This window comes from Columba livia, chromosome 9, assembly GCF_036013475.1.
Source record: "Columba livia isolate bColLiv1 breed racing homer chromosome 9, bColLiv1.pat.W.v2, whole genome shotgun sequence".
NCBI lineage: Eukaryota > Metazoa > Chordata > Aves > Columbiformes > Columbidae > Columba > Columba livia.
The window spans coordinates 13119607-13138835 of NC_088610.1; the positions used below are offsets into that span (position 1 = coordinate 13119607).

The window sequence follows — 19229 nt, forward strand, 5'->3', positions numbered from 1 at the left end:
TGTTGGTTTCTTGTTGTTGTTGGAGTTTTTTGTCACTACGAACCTGATCTGAGAGGTGCTACAGAAGATTCAGGATTTTAACACAAAGCCGTTGCAAATGTAGCAGGCTGCCCTTCAGCTGCCAGCGCGGAGCTCAGCAGAAGCAATAGCAACGCGTTTCTTACAACTACCATTCACTAAAATACTTTCTGTAAGAATTCTGAAGAATCCATGCAGCATGCACTGCACATAAGACAGTATATTCAGTTCACGTGAAGCTTTAATTACCACATATCGAATGGCTAAGGTATTTTTTATGAAAGAAACAGGAAAGATGCTTTTGAACTAAAGGGAGGCAAAGAGGGGTGGCTAAAACTGTTAATCATAAGCCACCTTATCACTGCAAGGAGTATTTCCTTCCAGCTTTGCCTTTTCAACAATACATCACTAGCTCATTTGATAACACATATTTATATTGTCCAATGCTTCCTGAATACATGTACGTTCTTTGCAATCCTAAGAAATCCTCTTTCTTTTATTGGTGATAAAATAACTTAAGGCTTTATTTGCTGTTTACCTTTGGTGTAGTTACGAAGTACAGAACTTTCTTCATGCTACCTGACCTTCCTGCAGCAGTTGATCTATTTCTTCTCCCTCAAAAATAAAGTTATTTGCTCCACCCAGCTTCCACAGTCTTACATACATTTCATACATCAGGACGCACCTCCCTCTATCTGAACTCACCCATATCTTGCACCAGGACTTCTGACATATTTTCTGTTTCCTACTAGGTCTCCAAGAGTATTCCAGTCTAAATCTTAATTTTCCCTACACCTCCTTTTTTAACCCATGAAATTTCCTATATTATCATAGTATCACAGTATGTTTGGGATTGGAAGTGACCTCAAAAGATCATCCAGTCCAATCCCCCTGCTGGAGCAGGAACGCCCAGGTGAGGTTGCACAGGAACATGTCCAGGCGGGTTTTGAATGTCTCCAGAGAAGGAGACTCCACAACCTCCCTGGGCAGCCTGTTCCAGTGTCTGTCACCCTCAATGAGAAGAAGTTTTCTCTCAAATTTAAGCGGAACCTCTTGTGTTCCAGCTTGATCCCATTACCCCTTGTCCTATCATTGTTGGCCACCGAGAAGAGCCTGGCTCCATCCTCATGGCACTCACCCTTTATATATTTATAAACATTAATGAGGTCCCCCCTTAGTCTCCTCTTCTCCAAACTAAAGAGACCCAGCTCCCTCAGCCTTTCTTCATAAGGGAGGTGCTCCACTCCCTTAATCATCTTCGTTGCCCTACATAATCGTTATCCTACATAATCGTCATATCATCTTTTACAGAAAAGAGACATCCTCATTAGACCTGTTAAATTGTCACTACTTATCACACGCCATCCACCCATGGTCAGTGTGATTGCTGCACCCTTCAACAGTTTAAGCTCATCTATGCTGCTTTGGAAGGCATCTGAGTATTATAAGGCACTTGCCAAGATTCTTTTCTTTGTAAGCTACTCATCTATCCCAAAAAGCTGCTAGACATCGGGTATTTTCCCCCCACCTTAATTTCCAGTTATCAGCTGGTCAAACTGCATTATGGGAGGAAACAGCAAAAAGAGGTATTGCTGAGCTACATTTTACTATTTGTTCCTATTGTTACAAAACTTTTAACCAATTTCATTTTCACACAACTGGTTCTTTATCAATATTTAAAGTGTCGTGAGCCAGCACTTCTGTCCTATGTAGCTGCTTTCTTTCTGTATCATTGAGAATACAAGCAGATTTGGAAATACTACTGTACCTGGAAGCTATGTAATAACAGTACGTAATTCAAAGATTTTTGGAAGGCATTTCTTCATCAGAGGAGAGCATTTTTTGAAGAAGAGAGGGCAAGATGCTGAGTTTGTCAAGATGCTCCATGCAAGACTGGAATGAAGCCTATGTGGTATAGTGGCTACTTGTCTTTAAGAGGATTGGGCTTTGCTCAGCTGTGCCAGGTAACATGCAGCGGCTGCGACCACCTACAGAGGGGAATTAACTAAACTCAGATCAGTTACGGTCAATTCAAAGGGTAAGGTGGCTGTCCCCATTGCAAGGAAAGGCTCAGAGCCATCATTTCATAGGAAAGAACTGAAAGCTAAGGTAATGGGGCTAAAAGACTCCTATTTCTGTTTCATATCTCTCAACGAAGTTTCCAGTTCACCACCAGAATCCTGGTTGGAGCTGCTGAGGTCCCTGAGCAGCCAATGCAGAAAAGCACTACAGGCTGGTATTGACCCTAACCTCCCCAAAACTCTCTCAAAACAGCATATATCACCTCTTTCATTTTCCTACTGTAGCTAAAGCATTAAATAAATAAAGCTTATTTACCACAGGCCCTGGTAACATATAGCTGAACTGTGTCACTGCCACAGGAGAATTAAAGTAACTGTCCCTGCAGCTTCGCTCAGCTAAGCGCGCAGCACCGCTCAACGCAGCGGGTCCTGAGGGAGGCCAGACCCCTGCTCCCCAGCCAGGCCGCGGCTCCCCACCACCACCTTCCCGTGTTGGCGCGAAGCCCGCCGCGGCTCCTCACGAACGACACCTCTCGCAAACGGCAACATGGCGGCGGGCGGCGTCACGTGCCCGGCGCCGGCCGTGCCCGGCGCGCCTGCGCGGCACCTCCCCCTGAGGGAGGCGAGAAGATGGCGGAAGCGGAGTGAGCGGCTTGTCCGAGGCGAGTCTCCCGGCGGGACGCGCGGAGGAGGGGGAGCGGCAGCGGCAGCGGCAGGCCCGGGCCGCGGCGGGGCGGGGCGCGTAGGCGGGGACCCGCGCCCTGACAGCGCCCCGCACACTGACAGCGCCCCGGCGGCGGCCCAGCCTTGCTCTGGGAGGGGGTGCCTCCCCTCTCGCCCACCTTTCCGTCCTCCCCGGCGGCGGCTGCTGCCTGCGGGGCTGCTGCGGGGGGCGGTGGCGCTGGGCCGAGGTGTGGCTGCCGGTTTTGGCGGCGGGACTGGGCGAGGCCGCGGCCCGGTGTGGGGGCTGAGGGGGCGGGTCAGCGCGGCGGGGAGCACCGGCCGCGGCCGCCGAGCGGCGCTGGCGCTGCCCACAGAGCGGCCCCGGGTCCCTCAGCGCCCGGGCCGGGCTGCCCCACGCGGGGCCGCTCCGTGCGAGTTGTGCCGCGCGGCGTCCGCAGGGCATAGTTTCGACTTCCCTTTTTATTGTTTACCTCCTGTTTTGTTTTGGCTTGGTTTGTTTTTTTTTGTTTTAAAACAAAAACACAAACCCCACGGTTTGGGCAAGGTTGGCCTATGATTGTAGCTAGAGTGAAGGGAAAGAGAGAGAACTCACTTCAGAGCCTTCAGTCATACACAAAAATGCCTGCAGGGACTAGACTTGGAGGAAATTTTCCTTAAATTTCTGTGTTTGGTACCCCTGCAGGCACAGGGAGAGGTCATGAATGGAAAGAATAAGAATAAACTATATTTAAACAAACAAAAAACAACCACAAACTATTTTCAGATACCATTTATGGTTGCAAATTCTCAGCACTGCTGTTACCATGATATTCACCAAAAGTCAGACTTTCTGAAACATGAGTAGTGACCTTTGTGTCCACTGTGAAGGTAGTTTAATGTTATCAGTATGGAATAGCAGGTGTTTTTTAGAATTTACCTATTTGTTTTGACAAAAAAAATAAAGAGAACGAAACTTCTGAATATTTACATTATGCGCAGTGTAATTTGAGATTATGTGGTGTCTCATACCGTTACTACTTGAATAAATACTTCTTTTCAATGTCGTTTTCTGTTGTGCTTTGTATTTTGTGGTTGCTCAAATGCGTAGTCATTTTTGAAAGCCAGAGTTCAGTGCATTTTCTAAAACTTACTTTGAATTACAGAGGTTCTTTTGACTTTTAAGTTACTCACGTGCAACATCCTTGTCATACATTTAACAAAACGAACTTTGCTACAAATATAGGAGGTTTGCCTTTTTTACTTTTTTGAATACTTACATGAACAATCTCGAAAGATTATTTTCGGTTGTATCTGAGATATTTTTTAATAACTAAAGGTGGTCTCCGCATATACAACGTTCTAAAGGAAGTGAAAGCTTCACTATAAAGACAGTCTGATTTTAAGCCTATAATGATAAAATGACATAAAATATCCATTTGCTAAATTGTAATGGATTCTTGGTTTTCTTGTTAAAAACAACCACATTTTCTGTATTTTCTCCCTAAACATTCCACTTCTCGCTTAAAGAGAGGAGAGGTTCCTAACAAGCGTCATCTGTCGAAACACTTGACTGCGCCTTCAGCCGAAAGAGGGCACGCGATTTGTGCCGAGGGCTGCGCGGCGTGGTGCTGGTGCTGCCGTAGGACAGAGTGGTGGCAAGAAAATGTGTCGCACCAGCTCCGGGGAGTCAGAGCAGGTCAGGAGATGTGCCTCAGGCCACTCTGAACAGAAGTTTAGGGGCTCTTTCATTGTACATCTGTTGCAAGAACAACTTGGGCAATGACGAAATTATTTTTGAAAATAAGATTATTTCACATAAAGGCTTAACAGCTCTCATGGGGTGAAGTTCTGATGTAACAGCTTGTAGAGTGGGATACATTGAACTTCTCGCTAATAATACATCTAAAATGTGGCTTAGAATGAAGGAAATTAGACATCCAGTGTTGTTTTCTTAGGCTAATTTAACCAGATGCATAACTTTCTGCTAAAACTAGATAGACGAGTTGTAGGTGTAAATATTTTTATGTGCGTTTAATGTCCTCTGGAGGAGACAGGACTTTTTTTCAATGTACTTTTCATTAGCATTATGTGAAATTGATGTAAAGTGGTTTTAGAAGTGATGCTGGTTTTATTGCAGTTGAAGTGGTTAACCCACGTATGTTAGCTTGTGCTCTGATGTAGGTAGGCAAATGGCATCAATAATGCACAATAGATGTGAATTTTTGACAACAAAGCCATATTTTTTATTCAGTTCTAATAGTAGGGATCTCTGTTTTTAAAGTACACTTTATTGCAATGAATTTTCTTTGATGGTAAAGCGTATGCAATATGATAGCCGTGAGGTCCTTAGGTGACCATATATCTATTAAAGTTCAGTTATTCCAAGTACTCAGGAACTACAGCATCATGTGTGGTTCTGTACTTGCAAAGTAGTCGTGTTTGAGAGGTGAGGGCAGCAGCTGGCAGTGCTGCATTCTGCTTTCAGCTGTGTGAGGTGAAAATCCTAATTATGTTCCTGTCCACAGCATCCAATGGGTGGTTTGTTAAACACTTGGCAATGCTGCTTTTTAACTTGTACGTTGCAGCCCTCTCGGTGATTATTTGTCTGTGTTCTTTATTTTAAGAAGGAAATGTATCTTCTCCCCACCCATTTTTTTTAACATCCTTTTAAAAGCAATAAACTGCAAATATGCTATTTCCTTTTAATCATAATACTAATACTGAAAAGGAAACTAAACACCCCTCGTATATTGAGATATGTGATTAATTTCAGTTTTAATGACAACATTTTGGGAGAGAGGCTGTGGAAGAACCATCAGAGTTGCTTAAATAAGTAGTTTCTTCCTTGACTCTTGCTGTATTTTGGGAGGTATTGCTGTACAAAGTAAAAGCAATTTTTCTCTACATGCTTTCCGTATCTTTCCAAATAGAGTGTGCCACAAGTGATTTTTGCCAAGAACAGGTTTGGCTGACGGTCCAGGATGGTCAGCTGTGCTGGGGGAGGAGGGATGCGGCAGTGCTCCTGTGTAGCTTGCTGGAAATCTTGCATGTATTCCTAAGTTGCTCACCTGTTGCTACTCTTGATGTATCTTAGAAGGTTATTACCGCATCCCTCAACAAACCCCATCAAGTAATAGTAAATCCTACAGGCTTATCCGTTTGAAAATTGTCCATTATTCTCAGCGAAGCTTGGATGTTTTTAATTTTTTTTTTTTTCCTTTAAAATCAGCATGTTCTGGCTTTATTTATAAGCAGCTTTATTTTCAGTTCTGCCAGGCTAGACGAACACTGCCCAGCTATGGAGAATGAACCAAACACAACAACATGTTCTGCTTCTACAACTACTATCACGACCACCTCCACGTCCCGGACACAGCTGCCACAAATATCTGTCTACAGCGGCTCTGACAGACATGCGGTCCAGGTACTGTCCAGGGCTGTGAGGTATTCTTTCCTGTCCTGTACAGTGCAGGCATTGTGCAATACTTTACACAAGATTAACTTTCCATTCTTAATTGCCATCTTCTTTCTCAATACCTGACTTACTGGTTTTCAGAAGATACTGTTTGCCAAAGGGTATCAGAACATTTAAGAATAGTGCAGAGTGCAGGCCAGCATCCCAGACAATAGAGGGGGAAATGCTATGCTTGAAAGTTTGGATTTTTTCTCCATTCCCTAGGAGTATGGATTATTAACAAAATACTTGACAAAATACCACAAAATAAAGCTGTTCATTTGACCAACGTTGACTACAGGGATCTAGAGGTATCCGTGTATAACTGCTGCTTTGGATCCAGCCCTCTTATGCTGTTCTTTAAATTAGGTCCCCTCAAACTCTGTACAGTACATTGTTTGGTTTAGCAGTAGAGTCCCTCAGACTCTATTTGGATGTTTCAAAAAGGACTTGTTGACAAGAACCCAAGAGGCTTGGATGTTGCGTTATGAATGATGCTGTATTGTCAGCTGATTGTCAGGCTTTCCTTGAAAACATGAATACATTTATGTTGACTCTGTTCTGAGAATTGGTTGAGAACAGTGCTGAAACGAGGTCAGTATTACCTAATCGGCGTGAAAAGAATTTATTTGGTTTTATCTCCTTGTAAAGGTAAACTTCAGCATCATGTCAGCATGGTATGTACTTTGTAATTGTAATTAATTACCTACTGATTCATCACAGGTTATTCAGCAGGCCTTGCATCGTCCTCCTAGCTCAGCTGCTCAGTACCTCCAGCAGATGTATGCAGCCCAACAGCAGCATCTAATGCTGCAGACTGCTGCTTTGCAGCAGCAGCATTTAAGCAGTACCCAATTTCAGAGTCTGGCAACTGTACCACAGGTGAGAGTGAAGATTGCTGAAAAAAAAATGGTGTACTACTTTCTAGAGTAGGACTATAATTCTAGAGTGTTGTCAAATGTAATAACAGCTTAAGTGCCTGAGCTTAATGCCTCACAATAATTCACTGTTATTTTTAATGACTTCTTTATTTTAAATTGTAGCTTCCCTCCAGACTGTTTGGAGGATTTGGTCCAGTGTTATAGATGCTCCAGCAGGCGACCATTCCATGCTTTATTGCATACATTATAGTGCATCATGTAACTCATCGAACAGTAATAAAATAAATATTAAAAATACACTACTACAATCTTCATCCCATGATTTTCTCTAAAAGTTGATGGGGAAAGCAATGAATAGCAATGTATCATAGTGAAATAAAATAGAAATAATGAACACCTGCTGTTTTAGTGTGTTTCGCCACAAATCTGGCTTCATTATAAGTAATGGCACACTTCAGTTTTAACCCTTGAGTGTGGAAATACAGGAAGTAAAAGACATTTCATTTCTGAAGCACAGCTTTTAACATTGGTGAGCCCTGAAGGAGGCCCATTTTGAAAACTCAAGCAGTGGAAAGATTTACTTTGACCTCAGTTGACCATGGATTGAGAATATTATCTTGCAGAGATAGGTAGTTGTTAATGATTTTACACATGCAAATGCTAAAATGGAGTTAAAGATTTCAGGTATATAGCTGTTTGTTGTCAGTACTGGAACTGACTCTTCTGTACTCCTGGCTTTTTCTTCTATACCTTTTCCATTAGATCGTGGCAATATATTGATTTGTCATTTTTTGTGCTGGATTTGTGTGTACATATACAGTTAACAAGACAGAGCTAAGAAAATCAGACTGGGGAAGGCTAGGAGGTTTTGGATTGCAGTCTGTTAATGCAGAAATCCAAGTCACTGTCCTATATTCACCTGAAGGGCTGGAATAGTGTACTGTTGTATGTATGACATATGCATACATATAACATAGATATGCATACGTAAAGTATCATTCTGGAATGTGAGGGTGTTCATTACAGCATTTATAAAGTTTGTTTTATATTTAGAGCATTGTAATAATAATAAAAATTATGACGCGAGTTTTAATAATGACAGTTTTTAATGATGTCACGTTTTAAGTTCTGAGCACCATAGGTTGTGACCTGATCAGTTAGTGCCATCGTTAACAGTTTGATAGACTTTACCTCTGATAGTTTTTGTTCAAGTCTTGATCTGCAAGAATTTGAGTGCCTGAAATTGGGTAGGAATTCAAGGCATTTAGCACCTTGCAGACAGCGTTCCATAGTGCAGAGTACACTTTGCTGAAAACTAATTCCCCTGAATAAAGCGTTTTTACTGTTACCTCAGAGAAAAGGTAATGGTAGAGAGGGATGTTTCTGACGGTTTATGCGATAATATGAACATCACTTAAACACTTTTTGATTTCAATATTTGACACGTATTCTTGCTATTTAGGCAAGCCTGTCAGGTGGGAGGCAATGTACTTCCCCCACTGGGAGTGTCACTCAGCAGTCAAGCATGTCGCAGACCTCGGTACGTAACTGAACAAAGCCCTCCATCCATTCTTAACCCCTCGTGGTTAGTATATAATGACTTGGAAAACCAGAAAATATTTTAGTATTTAAATTCATGTGGTTAAAATTAGTATTAGAGAAAAAGTAAACAGAAGTTACGATGATTCTGTAATAGGTATTGGTTGCACTCCCAGTGTCCACCAGTCATCTCGATGCGTGTTGCATGTTGCTGACCGGGGTTGGAGGTTTCCCCAGTCTCAGCCCGCTCCTGGGGCTCTGGGGGGCAGCTGCTTGCTCCACGAGCACTGGTGACTGTTCAGACCACTGCAGGAGTCACTCTCTGAGCTTTCATCTCTTACATGAGTTCTTATTGGATTTTTCACATTAGTTTCTTTATTCAGGGTGCTATTGTAGGTTAAAATCATAATTCTGTGTATCAGTGATTAAAGAGCACCAAATCTAAAGAATCCAAGTCGCTGCTTACATATATAGATATGAAAATGATTAAATGTTTATAGAATTCATTCATTTATTGATTATCATCTTTTATCATGCATCTTTTATGCACTTTCAATTATTTTATCCATATTCTGGGCATGTGCTCAGGTTTCAGTTATTAGCAGCTCTGTGGTCAGTTCATGCTGTATTTCTTTAAGTGGCATCTTTAGACATCTAATTTGCACAGTCTCTTATGTATAGCTCTACAGTTGCCTTGAGTAGGACTTTGTTAGTCCTGCAGACATCCTGCTTATTAATCATGCCCTCAAGATGCTCGTCACTTCAGTGCATAGCTTCAGTGATTTAGCTGTGTATTTTTTTAAGCTGTCATAGCATTGCTTTGGCTTACAGTTGTTAGAAGTAAAATAATTAATTCATTAAATTTAGGAGGGAAAGTCTTTAAAGATGTCTGATGTTAAACTAACAGGATAATTGGGCTGGGATTTTTCAAGGAAATCTTTTGAGTAAGTGATGAAAAAGAGCTGGGCACTTAACTCTGTTAGACTGGTTAGGGAAAAACAAAACAGAACAAAAAAAACCCACCACCATGAAAGCACAACAGCTTTTATGTGAGAAGATGCTTAAGAGCAATTGTTGAAGAGCATTCAATACAAAATTGTAGAAAGTTTTAGTCTCCAGTCATTTTTAAGTGTGCATGTATAGAATGAGGAATCAAAGTCTGTATATGGCGGCACAAAGGATTGTCCTGTTCAGGTTGCGTAACAAGCATAACAGAAGATACCAGTCCAGTCAGATAGCATAAACACTTAAAGATGCTTAAATATTAAAATTCAGGTGTTTTTCTTAAAATATTGCAAGCTCATGCTACATATTCTGTAAATGTGTGTTTCTATGAGGTATATTTTCAGTTTCACGGTACCGTTGTTTAGACAGGTTATTATTATTTACTGCAGAATGGTTGCTTGCAGTTTAAGAATGAAAATGTACAATCTTGCTAGTATCCTGTTTTGTGATGATTTGATCAATATATTTTTGTTATCTTTACAGTTCAGAGGTTTCAACTGCCCCTTCCATTTTTGTCAAAGGCTTTCTGGCATTAGAGCCTAGGATGAATCAATTTCCATGACAGAAGAAATATTTTTGTTTCCTTAGATTAACCTCTCCACCTCTCCTACACCTGCACAGATAATAAGCCGTTCACAGACCTCCAACACCACCACCAGCAGTATTACCCAACAGACTATGTTGCTGGGGAGCACCTCTCCAACCCTGAGTGCAAGCCAGGCTCAAATGTATCTACGAGCTCAAATGGTAAGTTTCGATTACAGTTCTTAAGCTTGGTTTTGGTCCTTCTGTTGTCCTGTCCCACTCTACACTCCTCCCTCCTCCCCTCTCCACAAAATAAATCTTAACTGTTTCAGTTTTTATTTTGTTTCTGTTATTTAGAAATATTTTTCTATACTTTCAGGTGGCATTGAGAATTTAGTCACTAATGCCTTGCAAGTTATGTATCTCTCTTTAAAATATTGCATTTCTTTCATATATTTTCAAAGTTTCAGTCTGTTACCAGATTTCTTTTTCTTGTTTAACAGCTCATTTTCACTCCTGCAACCACCGTGGCTGCTGTTCAGTCTGACATTCCTGTTGTCTCATCATCTTCCTCATCCTCCTGTCAGTCTGCAGCTACTCAGGTGAGCTTGTGTATGTCCAGTAGAGGGCCAAAACTGAAAAGTAAGGAAACATTATGCTTAAGTTTTACTTGTTTAGAAAAGCTACTAATGAGTACTGGTTATGTACAACTTCAGTGTCTTCTGTTTGCCATCGTCATACATTTAGAGGTGATCACATTGTATGTAAAATTTGGATCGTGGATATGACATTTTAGGTCTTCATAATTAGCTCTCGTCCTTATTTTCTTGAATAACTTCATGTTATCAGCTGAACTTGTATTACCCTTTCATTGCTCAACATATTTGTATATCATCTAGAATAAATATATGGCACACTGCAGGTATCTACAGAACATATTTGTCACAGTCTTGTGCTGTGGAAAGCGAACATTTAGGTAACAAATTTATGCTGTCATGAGGGATCTTCCCTTCTATAATAGTAGTTCATTTAAAAGCCTTTGATAAATGGACCTTGTTCAGAAACATTTTGGAAATCCAAGTGAATTATAGCAGTTGGATGTTCTCTGACCTTATGTTTTTTGACCCCTTCGGAAGATTCTAGTAGATTTGAAGACCTTAAAGGCGTGTCACTATTCTGAGATAACAGTAAATCATTGACCCTTGTGTTCTCTTTGCTTTTCTAGTAGGTATGTGAGGTGGTCAGAGCTTGCTAGAATCCAACTGTATATTCATGCAGGATGTTGTTGAGCAAGCCCACAAGGTTAAGTTCATCAGTTGAGCCTTTGTTGAAAAGACAGACTGCTCCTTCAGTCATGGTATCAGCATGCCTCATTAGCATTTATCAAAGCTGCCTCGTTCCTCCAGATTCTGCAGATCAGGTTTGAAAGTGCAGAGAGGTTACTGGATGGGTGAGCAGCTCTTTTTGCACTTGTGTTTTTTGTCTTTTGTGTTCAAGGTAGAGACATCAGTAAAGCTCATCACCTTATGGTCTTGGTCTTTCCATACCATAGGCTTTTAGAGGTTCATTTTGCAGAAGTCTGCCCATTGCAGAGGGACAGTAGAATCTCACCTGAGAGCATTATTCAGTCAGACGAGCTGCTGTGGTGACCCTGTCAAACTCAAGCTGTTCCTCTCCCCTCTCAATGTTCAGTACTGCCAGATGTTGTTAATCTTGTCTGGTAGTTTTCACAGCAGCGATGACATTGCAAAGATCCAGTTTCATCCATAGTCAGTGAGGCAATGGAAAAGCTTTAACACCGGTACACTTTATTTTTCTTACCTTGTGACAAATATGCCTTTAGGGTTTCAGTCAGCTGAGTTTAGAGAAATGTCTGTTTACCATTATGAGCAAACCGGAACAAGTAGGCAATGCCAGTTAATAAGGAAAAAATGCATTTGGTTATATACCCAGAAGTATATATTGCACTTAGCCAAGATGTTTGTCAAGTTACAGTATAGTGATCTCGCAGTATCGTCTGCCATGTAGAAATACCGGAGAAACTCAGAAGTTCCTCAGTGATTAGCACTGTCTGGATGGCACACCTAATGTGGCCTGTTAGGTGAACTGACACTTCTACTTATCTTCTTCCCTTCTGTTTCCATACTTTTTTCTTACATGTCCTCCCCATGCATGCCCTGGATGTCTCAGGTTAGTTACCTGATCTGTTAAGGTGTGCTGAAGGCTGATTTGTACTCACAGAGATATGATTGCAGTAAATGCCTCATGAATGCTAATAAGGAAACAATTCTGTTGTCTTCACAACAGGATTTGGATGCCTCCTGTTTTAACACACTGAACGGTGAGAAGTAAAATGTCAGCTAGCAGTTCATTACACAAGTACTAATTGTTGAATGAGAAAGGGAGTATGTAATAAAAATAGTGGATGGTGATAATAATTAGTCCTCTTTTTCATGTAAAGTATGAAGTAAATTAGTGCCACAAGGGTAGCCTTTATCCTTGAAAAAAATTCTACCTCAGCATGTAGGACTAGAAAGCTGGAATCATTCTGCACAGAATCTTGCTATGTTATAAGAGGCATTAAATAATCCATGAAAATAATGTGTGACTGATTTACCTTTCAGAAGGCAAGCCTTTTGTTTCATGTGACATTAGAGGTGTCATGATGAAAAGGTGCATTAGTATTGCTGTAGAAATAAAGAAATAACATACAGCAGATTCTCGTCCCATTGATTGCCCAAGGCTCTGGTTTATGTTAGTCTCTGGAAACATACTTACAGACCACTGCACTTCTCCAGTGTCTGTATAAAAATAGAATTGTATTTGTTTAAGATGCTTGTGTCATTCACTTTGAAGGTACAATAAAAGAGAAAAAAATGCAAGTTTAAATTAATATAACGAACAATTTCCATCTCTTTTAAAAGTTCAATAAGAAAAAAGACTTTCCTGTATTTTCTTGATCACTGAAGTAATTCAAGGTCACTGTTCTCTAAATCTTGTGGCTTAGAAGATACTTTGAAATGCAGATTTTTAACTTCTCTCATATTTTGATCAGATGGGATGAGAAGAATTATATAACGTTATTTTTTTGCTATTTTTGCCTGGATGTTTGTCATGGATGTTCAAATGGTTTGTTTTCTCATATTTTGCCCATTTCCCAGGTTCAGAACTTGACATTGCGCAGTCAGAAGTTGGGTGTATTGTCAGGTTCACAGAATGGCCCACCAAAGAGCAGTAGTCAAGCACCATCACTGTCTCTGTGTAAACCTGCAACCAGCTCCAAGGGCAGCCAGCCAGATCCCTCAGAAAGCAATAGAAAAGGCGAGAGCCCAACTCCAGAGTGTCGGAGTACACCAGTCACACGGACATCAAGCATACATCACTTAATAACACCAGGTAGGATGGAACTATAAGAAAGTTATTGTAATTAAATGTAATTTGAATGTTATATATCCTGTCAAAGAAGATATTTCTAAACATAGATCCGAAGGGTTGAAAAAGTTGTGCTGGTCTTATTTAAAGTAAAACATCCTTTCTTTTGATATTTTTATAATGTTCTTGGGACTTAAAGAAGTAAATACTAATTGTCACTTTTTTCCCCCCCTCACAGCTTCATATTCTCCGTTGCAACCTCATTCTTTAGTCAAACATCAGCTTCATTCACCACCCCCAAAAATTTCCCATCATCAGCTGATATTACAACAGCAGCAGCAAGTCCAGCCCATTGCACTCCAGACCCCGTCGGGTCAGGACCCCCCTCCATCCCAGCACTGCCTCCCACTCCCAAGCCATGGTCTTCCTCCGGCTCCCAGTGGTGTCCAGTCTCATTGCTCACCTATCCACATCCATCCTCCCCCTCTAACACTCTCTCCTACCCCATCCCAGTCAGCTCAGCAGTCTGTAGTGGTGTCCCCTCCACCTTCTCACTCCCCTAGTCACTCACCCACAATAATTATTCATCCTCAAGCACTTATTCAGTCACAGGCCAACTCCCTCGTGCCAACAGCTCTTCAGGCAGAGCAGGCTGCTCCTCAGCAAACTACCAGTCCAGTTCGACCGATTGCACAGCCACTTAATCTTCCGTCGCACCTTCCGCTTCCATCCTCCCCGGCTGTACAGATAGGATCGGTGGATCAGCCCAGCTTAGTTTCCCCAGGCCAACAGATCGTGTCCTCGACACCACACCAGCAATATTCAGCCTTGCAGTCCACACCTATCCCTCTTGCAGCTCCTCCTCAGCTGTCAGCATCTTCAGCCCAGATTCAACAACTGCCATTGCAGTCTGTGCCGTCTTTACAAGTGCAGCCTGAAATTCTGTCCCAGGGGCAGGTTTTGGTTCAAAACACTTTGGTTTCTGAGGAAGAACTTCCTGCTGCAGAAGCTTTGGTCCAGCTGCCATTTCAAACTCTTCCACCACCACAGACCGTGGCAGTAAATCTTCAAGTGCAGCCATCGGTACCAATTGAAACTCCAGTGGTAAGTGGTAATATTGCAGTCCTTTATTCTTTATCTTCAGCTGTTCTGAAGATCTGTAAATCTGGCCCGTTGGCTTCAGATGGAGCTAAACTAGGTGGTAAGACAGAGGACCAGAAGAAAACTCATTGATTACAGGAATGAGTTTTAAGAAAACAGTAGACATCTTCCTCTGTTTTTTGGGGGCTTTTTGTAATGGATTATCAGTCAAGAATATCAACCAGGATTCATGAAAGTGTAACTTTTGGACCTAAAATCTTAATCTCTTATTGAAATTGCAGAGTATTTAAAGTTAAAAAAGCAAGTAAATGTATGTCAACGCTTACGTCAAAATGAATGTTGATAAATATACCATATGGACTGTAAGCTTTTACCTCTTTATGTTAATAAAAATATAGGCAATTGAAATTTTGAGTAGGAGAATCATCTCTATAGGTAGAGTGAAGGTGTGTGGCAGATTATTAAGATAATAGAGTTCTAGATAATTTTGTACTAATATTGAAAAGATCCTCTTCAGAAAAAACGGGAATTTTTGATGCTGTCTTGGTGTTCCCCATCACTGCCATTTAGTTTAGTTCAATGTTAGTTTTGGGCGTCTGCAGTTTATAATTGAATGTTTCATCTTCACTCACACTGCACTACAATAATCTACAGTGAAATAAAATGATATGCATATAATGCTGACATTTAAGATGGTATTGCTAGGCTTTAGTGGTAACAAGCTAGTGAGATTAATGTGAGCAAAAGAATCAACAGCTCTTGTAGGCTTTTTTCAGGCTGCCAACAGCTTAAGGAAGATGTGCTGTTAATTTTCAATTTATATTGAGAGGGTAATGATAATCTCAACTCTCTGATATTTTATGTAGAAATTGGACAGAAGAGTAGAAGCCAGGTTTGCTTTTGACAAGGTGGTGTTTTGCATCCTAATCTGATAAACTGGCTGTCAAATAATTCAAGTAAATTTACTTTAACAGTTTTGAGGAAAATACCTTATAATCTTTTATAATCACTGATGCTTGATAGTCTCAGTGTACTTTTCTGTAATACTCAGTTTGATTACACTGCTGAATAAGATAGAGAACTATTTGCAGTCTTGTCATTATCTTATGAAGCTTGCATTTTGCAGAAGTGTTTAAATAGGTGTAAATAAAAATACAGTAAACAATGTAGATAAGACATTGAAAAAATCACGTTTTCTGGTCCATTTGATGGGAAAATTCTTTATGTTTTGCTATTTGTAACAAAATAATTTTGCTCTCATGGACATTGTGATATGCCCAGAATTCAGATTTTTGTATGCGTTATGGAAACTATTATTTTATTAGGAGATTAGCATATTTAAACATTCTAACTGGTAATTTATTTTAAAAACTGTATTTATGCAACTCTTTTAAGGTATTAAGATAGAATGGAAATCTCTCTAAAGCAATAGTTTGTTGGATGCAGATTTACCAAGTGGAGAATGTATGTGAAGAAGAGATGCCCGAGGAATCAGATTGTGTCCATATGGCAAGAACACCTACGCCCCCGACTTTGTCTCCACCGGCCATACCCTTGGGGAATGGAGAGACACTTAATTCAGAAGATCCTTTGTCAGGTGAGAGATGTCCAGCTAAGGTAGCTGTTCTGCTTAGAAACTTCTATAGCTATTGACTGTTTAAAATAAAAATCTATTACTTTGATTTTTTGTCTAATTTAGCAGTATCACTTTTCAAGTAAAAGAAACTATATGAAATATATTACAAAGCCATGTGATAGAACGCATGATTCAGTCCAGAAGACGTAACTTACATATCTGTTTGGATAACATGTAGCCCAGAAATTGCATATTTGAGCTCTCTAGCATTTACTTTTATAATAAAAACAGGAGCGTCAGACTCCAGTTACTCTTTTAAGTGCTACCTGTGTGATATGGGCAAAATATGCTGGTTGATCTGCTGTGAAGATTGATTTTTCAGGGTCGGGGTCAGCAATCAGAAGTTGCCGTGAGGATGGTTAACTACATTGTATAGTTCTTTGTGGCACCATTTTCTTTAAATGCTGCAGTAAGGAGCTGTTCTAATGCGAAAGCTACAGATTAATATTTTTTTCTTCAGTGAAATGGAAGATATACGTGTGTATATCAGTTGTCCTGCAAACTAATGTAACTTCCCCTGATGTGCTGAATATAAAAATATATACTCTATATATATGTATATGCACACACTATACATACAGCTGGGTGCTTAGTGGCTTGATGTTGTACAAAACTGTAGCCTTAGAGGTTTCTGAGGCTCAAAGTATCCCTGAAAATAAATTAATCTCTTTAGAAATACCTCAGCTGCTCAGTCTTGAGAATCCAGTGTTTGAAAGTACTGGTTTGTGCTTTTCAGTTGTGGATTTTTGATCGGTGTAGGTAATTAATGGCCAATTGTGCTTATAATTAATAGGTAGTGAGCAGAAGAAAATGTTTACATGCTAACTGTTCGTTTGTGGAATAATCTGTCAAGGAAAACCATCTTGTTTTGAAGGTAAAATCCATAAACTGTAGGGAAAAGCCTGTGTTACAGGATGATGGGTGCAGGGATGAGTGTGTTTATTGCCTCTTGTTTCTAGAATTCTGTGTCAATGGTTGGACATAAGTGTTGAAAGCATAATATACTTAATTGTTTGGGGTTTATGTTTGTTTTTTTTTCAGAACATGGGGGACTACCTTCAGTGACATCATCAGTCAGTGCCTCAGTAATTAAATCTCCATCTGATCCTTCACATGCCTCTATTCCACCACCACCTCTATTGCTTCCAGCAGCAACAACAAGGAGCAACAGCACATCAATGCCCAATAGCATTCCTAGCCTAGAAAATAAACCTCCACAGGCTATTGTTAAACCACAGATCCTGACCCATGTTATTGAAGGCTTTGTGATTCAGGAGGGGTTAGAGCCATTCCCTGTAAGTTTAAAAGTTGCTGTGAATTTTTTACTACTACATTTTTAAACAAACTATTTTTAAAGATGATGTTATTTGTGGCCAGTAGCTATATAGGCCTTGAATAATTTTTCAGATGCTGGTTTTGACTTCTTTTTTTTTTTTTTTCCTGACTGGTAACCTGTTTCTTACAGCACTTCAGTGTACTTGTATACTGTTTGTATTATCTTGCATATATAATTGGAATTCATGCTACAGTTTGGCCTACCACTATCACTGGATGACAAGGTACTAAATTAAAACAGAAACACAGTTGAGTAGAAAGGCTATATCTGGAGATAACTGCAGAGAGTGATTTTTTAGGCTACCGTTTGCAATAAGTTTGTTTTAAGTTTGTCTGTCTCCTAGATTCCTCCACTTAAGTGATAGCTTAATTTAAACCTCTGAATTGAGTCTGTGTTAAAATGTTAAAATATTGTTGTTCAAAGAGCTGGCAAGCCCCTTACTGAGCTTGGTGTGATTAGTACTTTGTCTGGTAAGAATTACTGTTGAAAATTTTAAATCCACAGGCTGACGAGCCTGCCTTATTAAGTAATTTAATGTGTTTCTCATTTTCCCATGCCTTCATTTCTCTAGATACAATCTGTTTCTTCTTTTGTAAAATGTAATTGCAAACTTTGCAGAGCAGGAATGTATCTTTGTATTTGAGAACTGGTACTTTAAGCTTTGGCACTTTATAATGACGATTCATTGATACAGAATAGAAACTGTGATTCTAGTCTCAGTTACAACCGCTAAGTCTCAAATACTATTTTCAATTATTCTTTGTTCAGTTAATCACTGTTGCTTTACTTTTATTGCAATAGGTAAGTCGTTCATCTCTGCTGGTAGAACAGCCTGCAGAAAAAAGATTGCTAGTGGAGGGTCAAATCATGAGTGTTGTGTGTGTTGAATCAGACTTGCAGAATACAAAACATGCAGACAACTCCTCGGACACAGAGATAGAGGATATGATTGCAGAAGGTTTGTAGTTTTTGTTTAAATATCCTTTTTTTCCCTTCTGTTCTGTATGTATTACAGAATCCCATCCCATCTGTACGGCTGTAATCTTTCTCCAGTCTTTACGCTATCTCTAGTAGAAACTATTTTCAAATGTTTTCTACTAGCTACAAATCATAACAGCAATTGCTGTAGATGCACAGAGATGTCAAGCAACTCTGCACTTGTTCACCTTCCAACACAGCAGTCTCGAGCACAACTCATGAGCTAGAAGTGTCAGTAGCGTTCCCCAAGTGTACCCAACATAATCATCATCATGGACTTTTCAGGACTCAGCAGTCAACTATTTTGGATGTATTACACCCCTTACTGTTCAAGCCCAAATGTAGGATACCTCATGAGCCTTATGAAATTGAAATTAAACTATGGCCCAGAAAAGCCAAGTTAACTCATGTTTTGTATAAATTCATCCAAGATTTGAAAGTCCAGAATTTTACAACCACCTCTGGATTTTCTCTTCCACAGCTTGAGCAGTTGCCCAGGAGCCGTTTTTAGTGATCTGTTTAAATTTGTCGTAATGCGATTCTTAGTTTCATTTTCTTAAAATAGTTCTTTTCCCTCTTTCATATCAAACTGTAGTGAGCAGGGTAAGAAGGGTTTATTATGGGAGGTGGCTGGAAAAAGTCTGGACAGTGTGTCCTGAGCAGCATTAGCAAGTGTCACCATAGCTGTGCTTGGACTACT

General features: G+C 40.3%; 1 protein-coding gene across 10 annotated transcripts in view; it reads left to right on the forward strand.

The window, feature by feature from the left end:
• Positions 1-2627: 2627 nt before the first annotated feature.
• The window catches only part of PHC3 (polyhomeotic homolog 3), a 31693-nt gene continuing 15091 nt past the window's right edge, over positions 2628-19229 (forward strand). For 8 of the 10 annotated variants that reach the window (XR_010474672.1, XR_010474674.1, XR_010474676.1 and 5 more), the window contains exons 1-11: positions 2628-2701; positions 5970-6126; positions 6880-7038; positions 8500-8577; positions 10170-10328; positions 10610-10708; positions 13268-13502; positions 13717-14582; positions 16026-16176; positions 17257-17510; positions 18353-18509. Coding sequence is in view for 3 of the 10 variants with exons in the window: in XM_065073877.1 (XP_064929949.1) it covers positions 6001-6126; positions 6880-7038; positions 8500-8577; positions 10170-10328; positions 10610-10708; positions 13268-13502; positions 13717-14582; positions 16026-16176; positions 17257-17510; positions 18353-18509 (2284 nt within the window). In the remaining 7 variants the exon portion in view is untranslated. The remainder of the gene's footprint in view (positions 2702-5969; positions 6127-6879; positions 7039-8499; positions 8578-10169; positions 10329-10609; positions 10709-13267; positions 13503-13716; positions 14583-16025; positions 16177-17256; positions 17511-18352; positions 18510-19229) is intronic. The other 2 variants (XM_065073878.1, XM_065073879.1) reach the window with 2 other exon arrangements.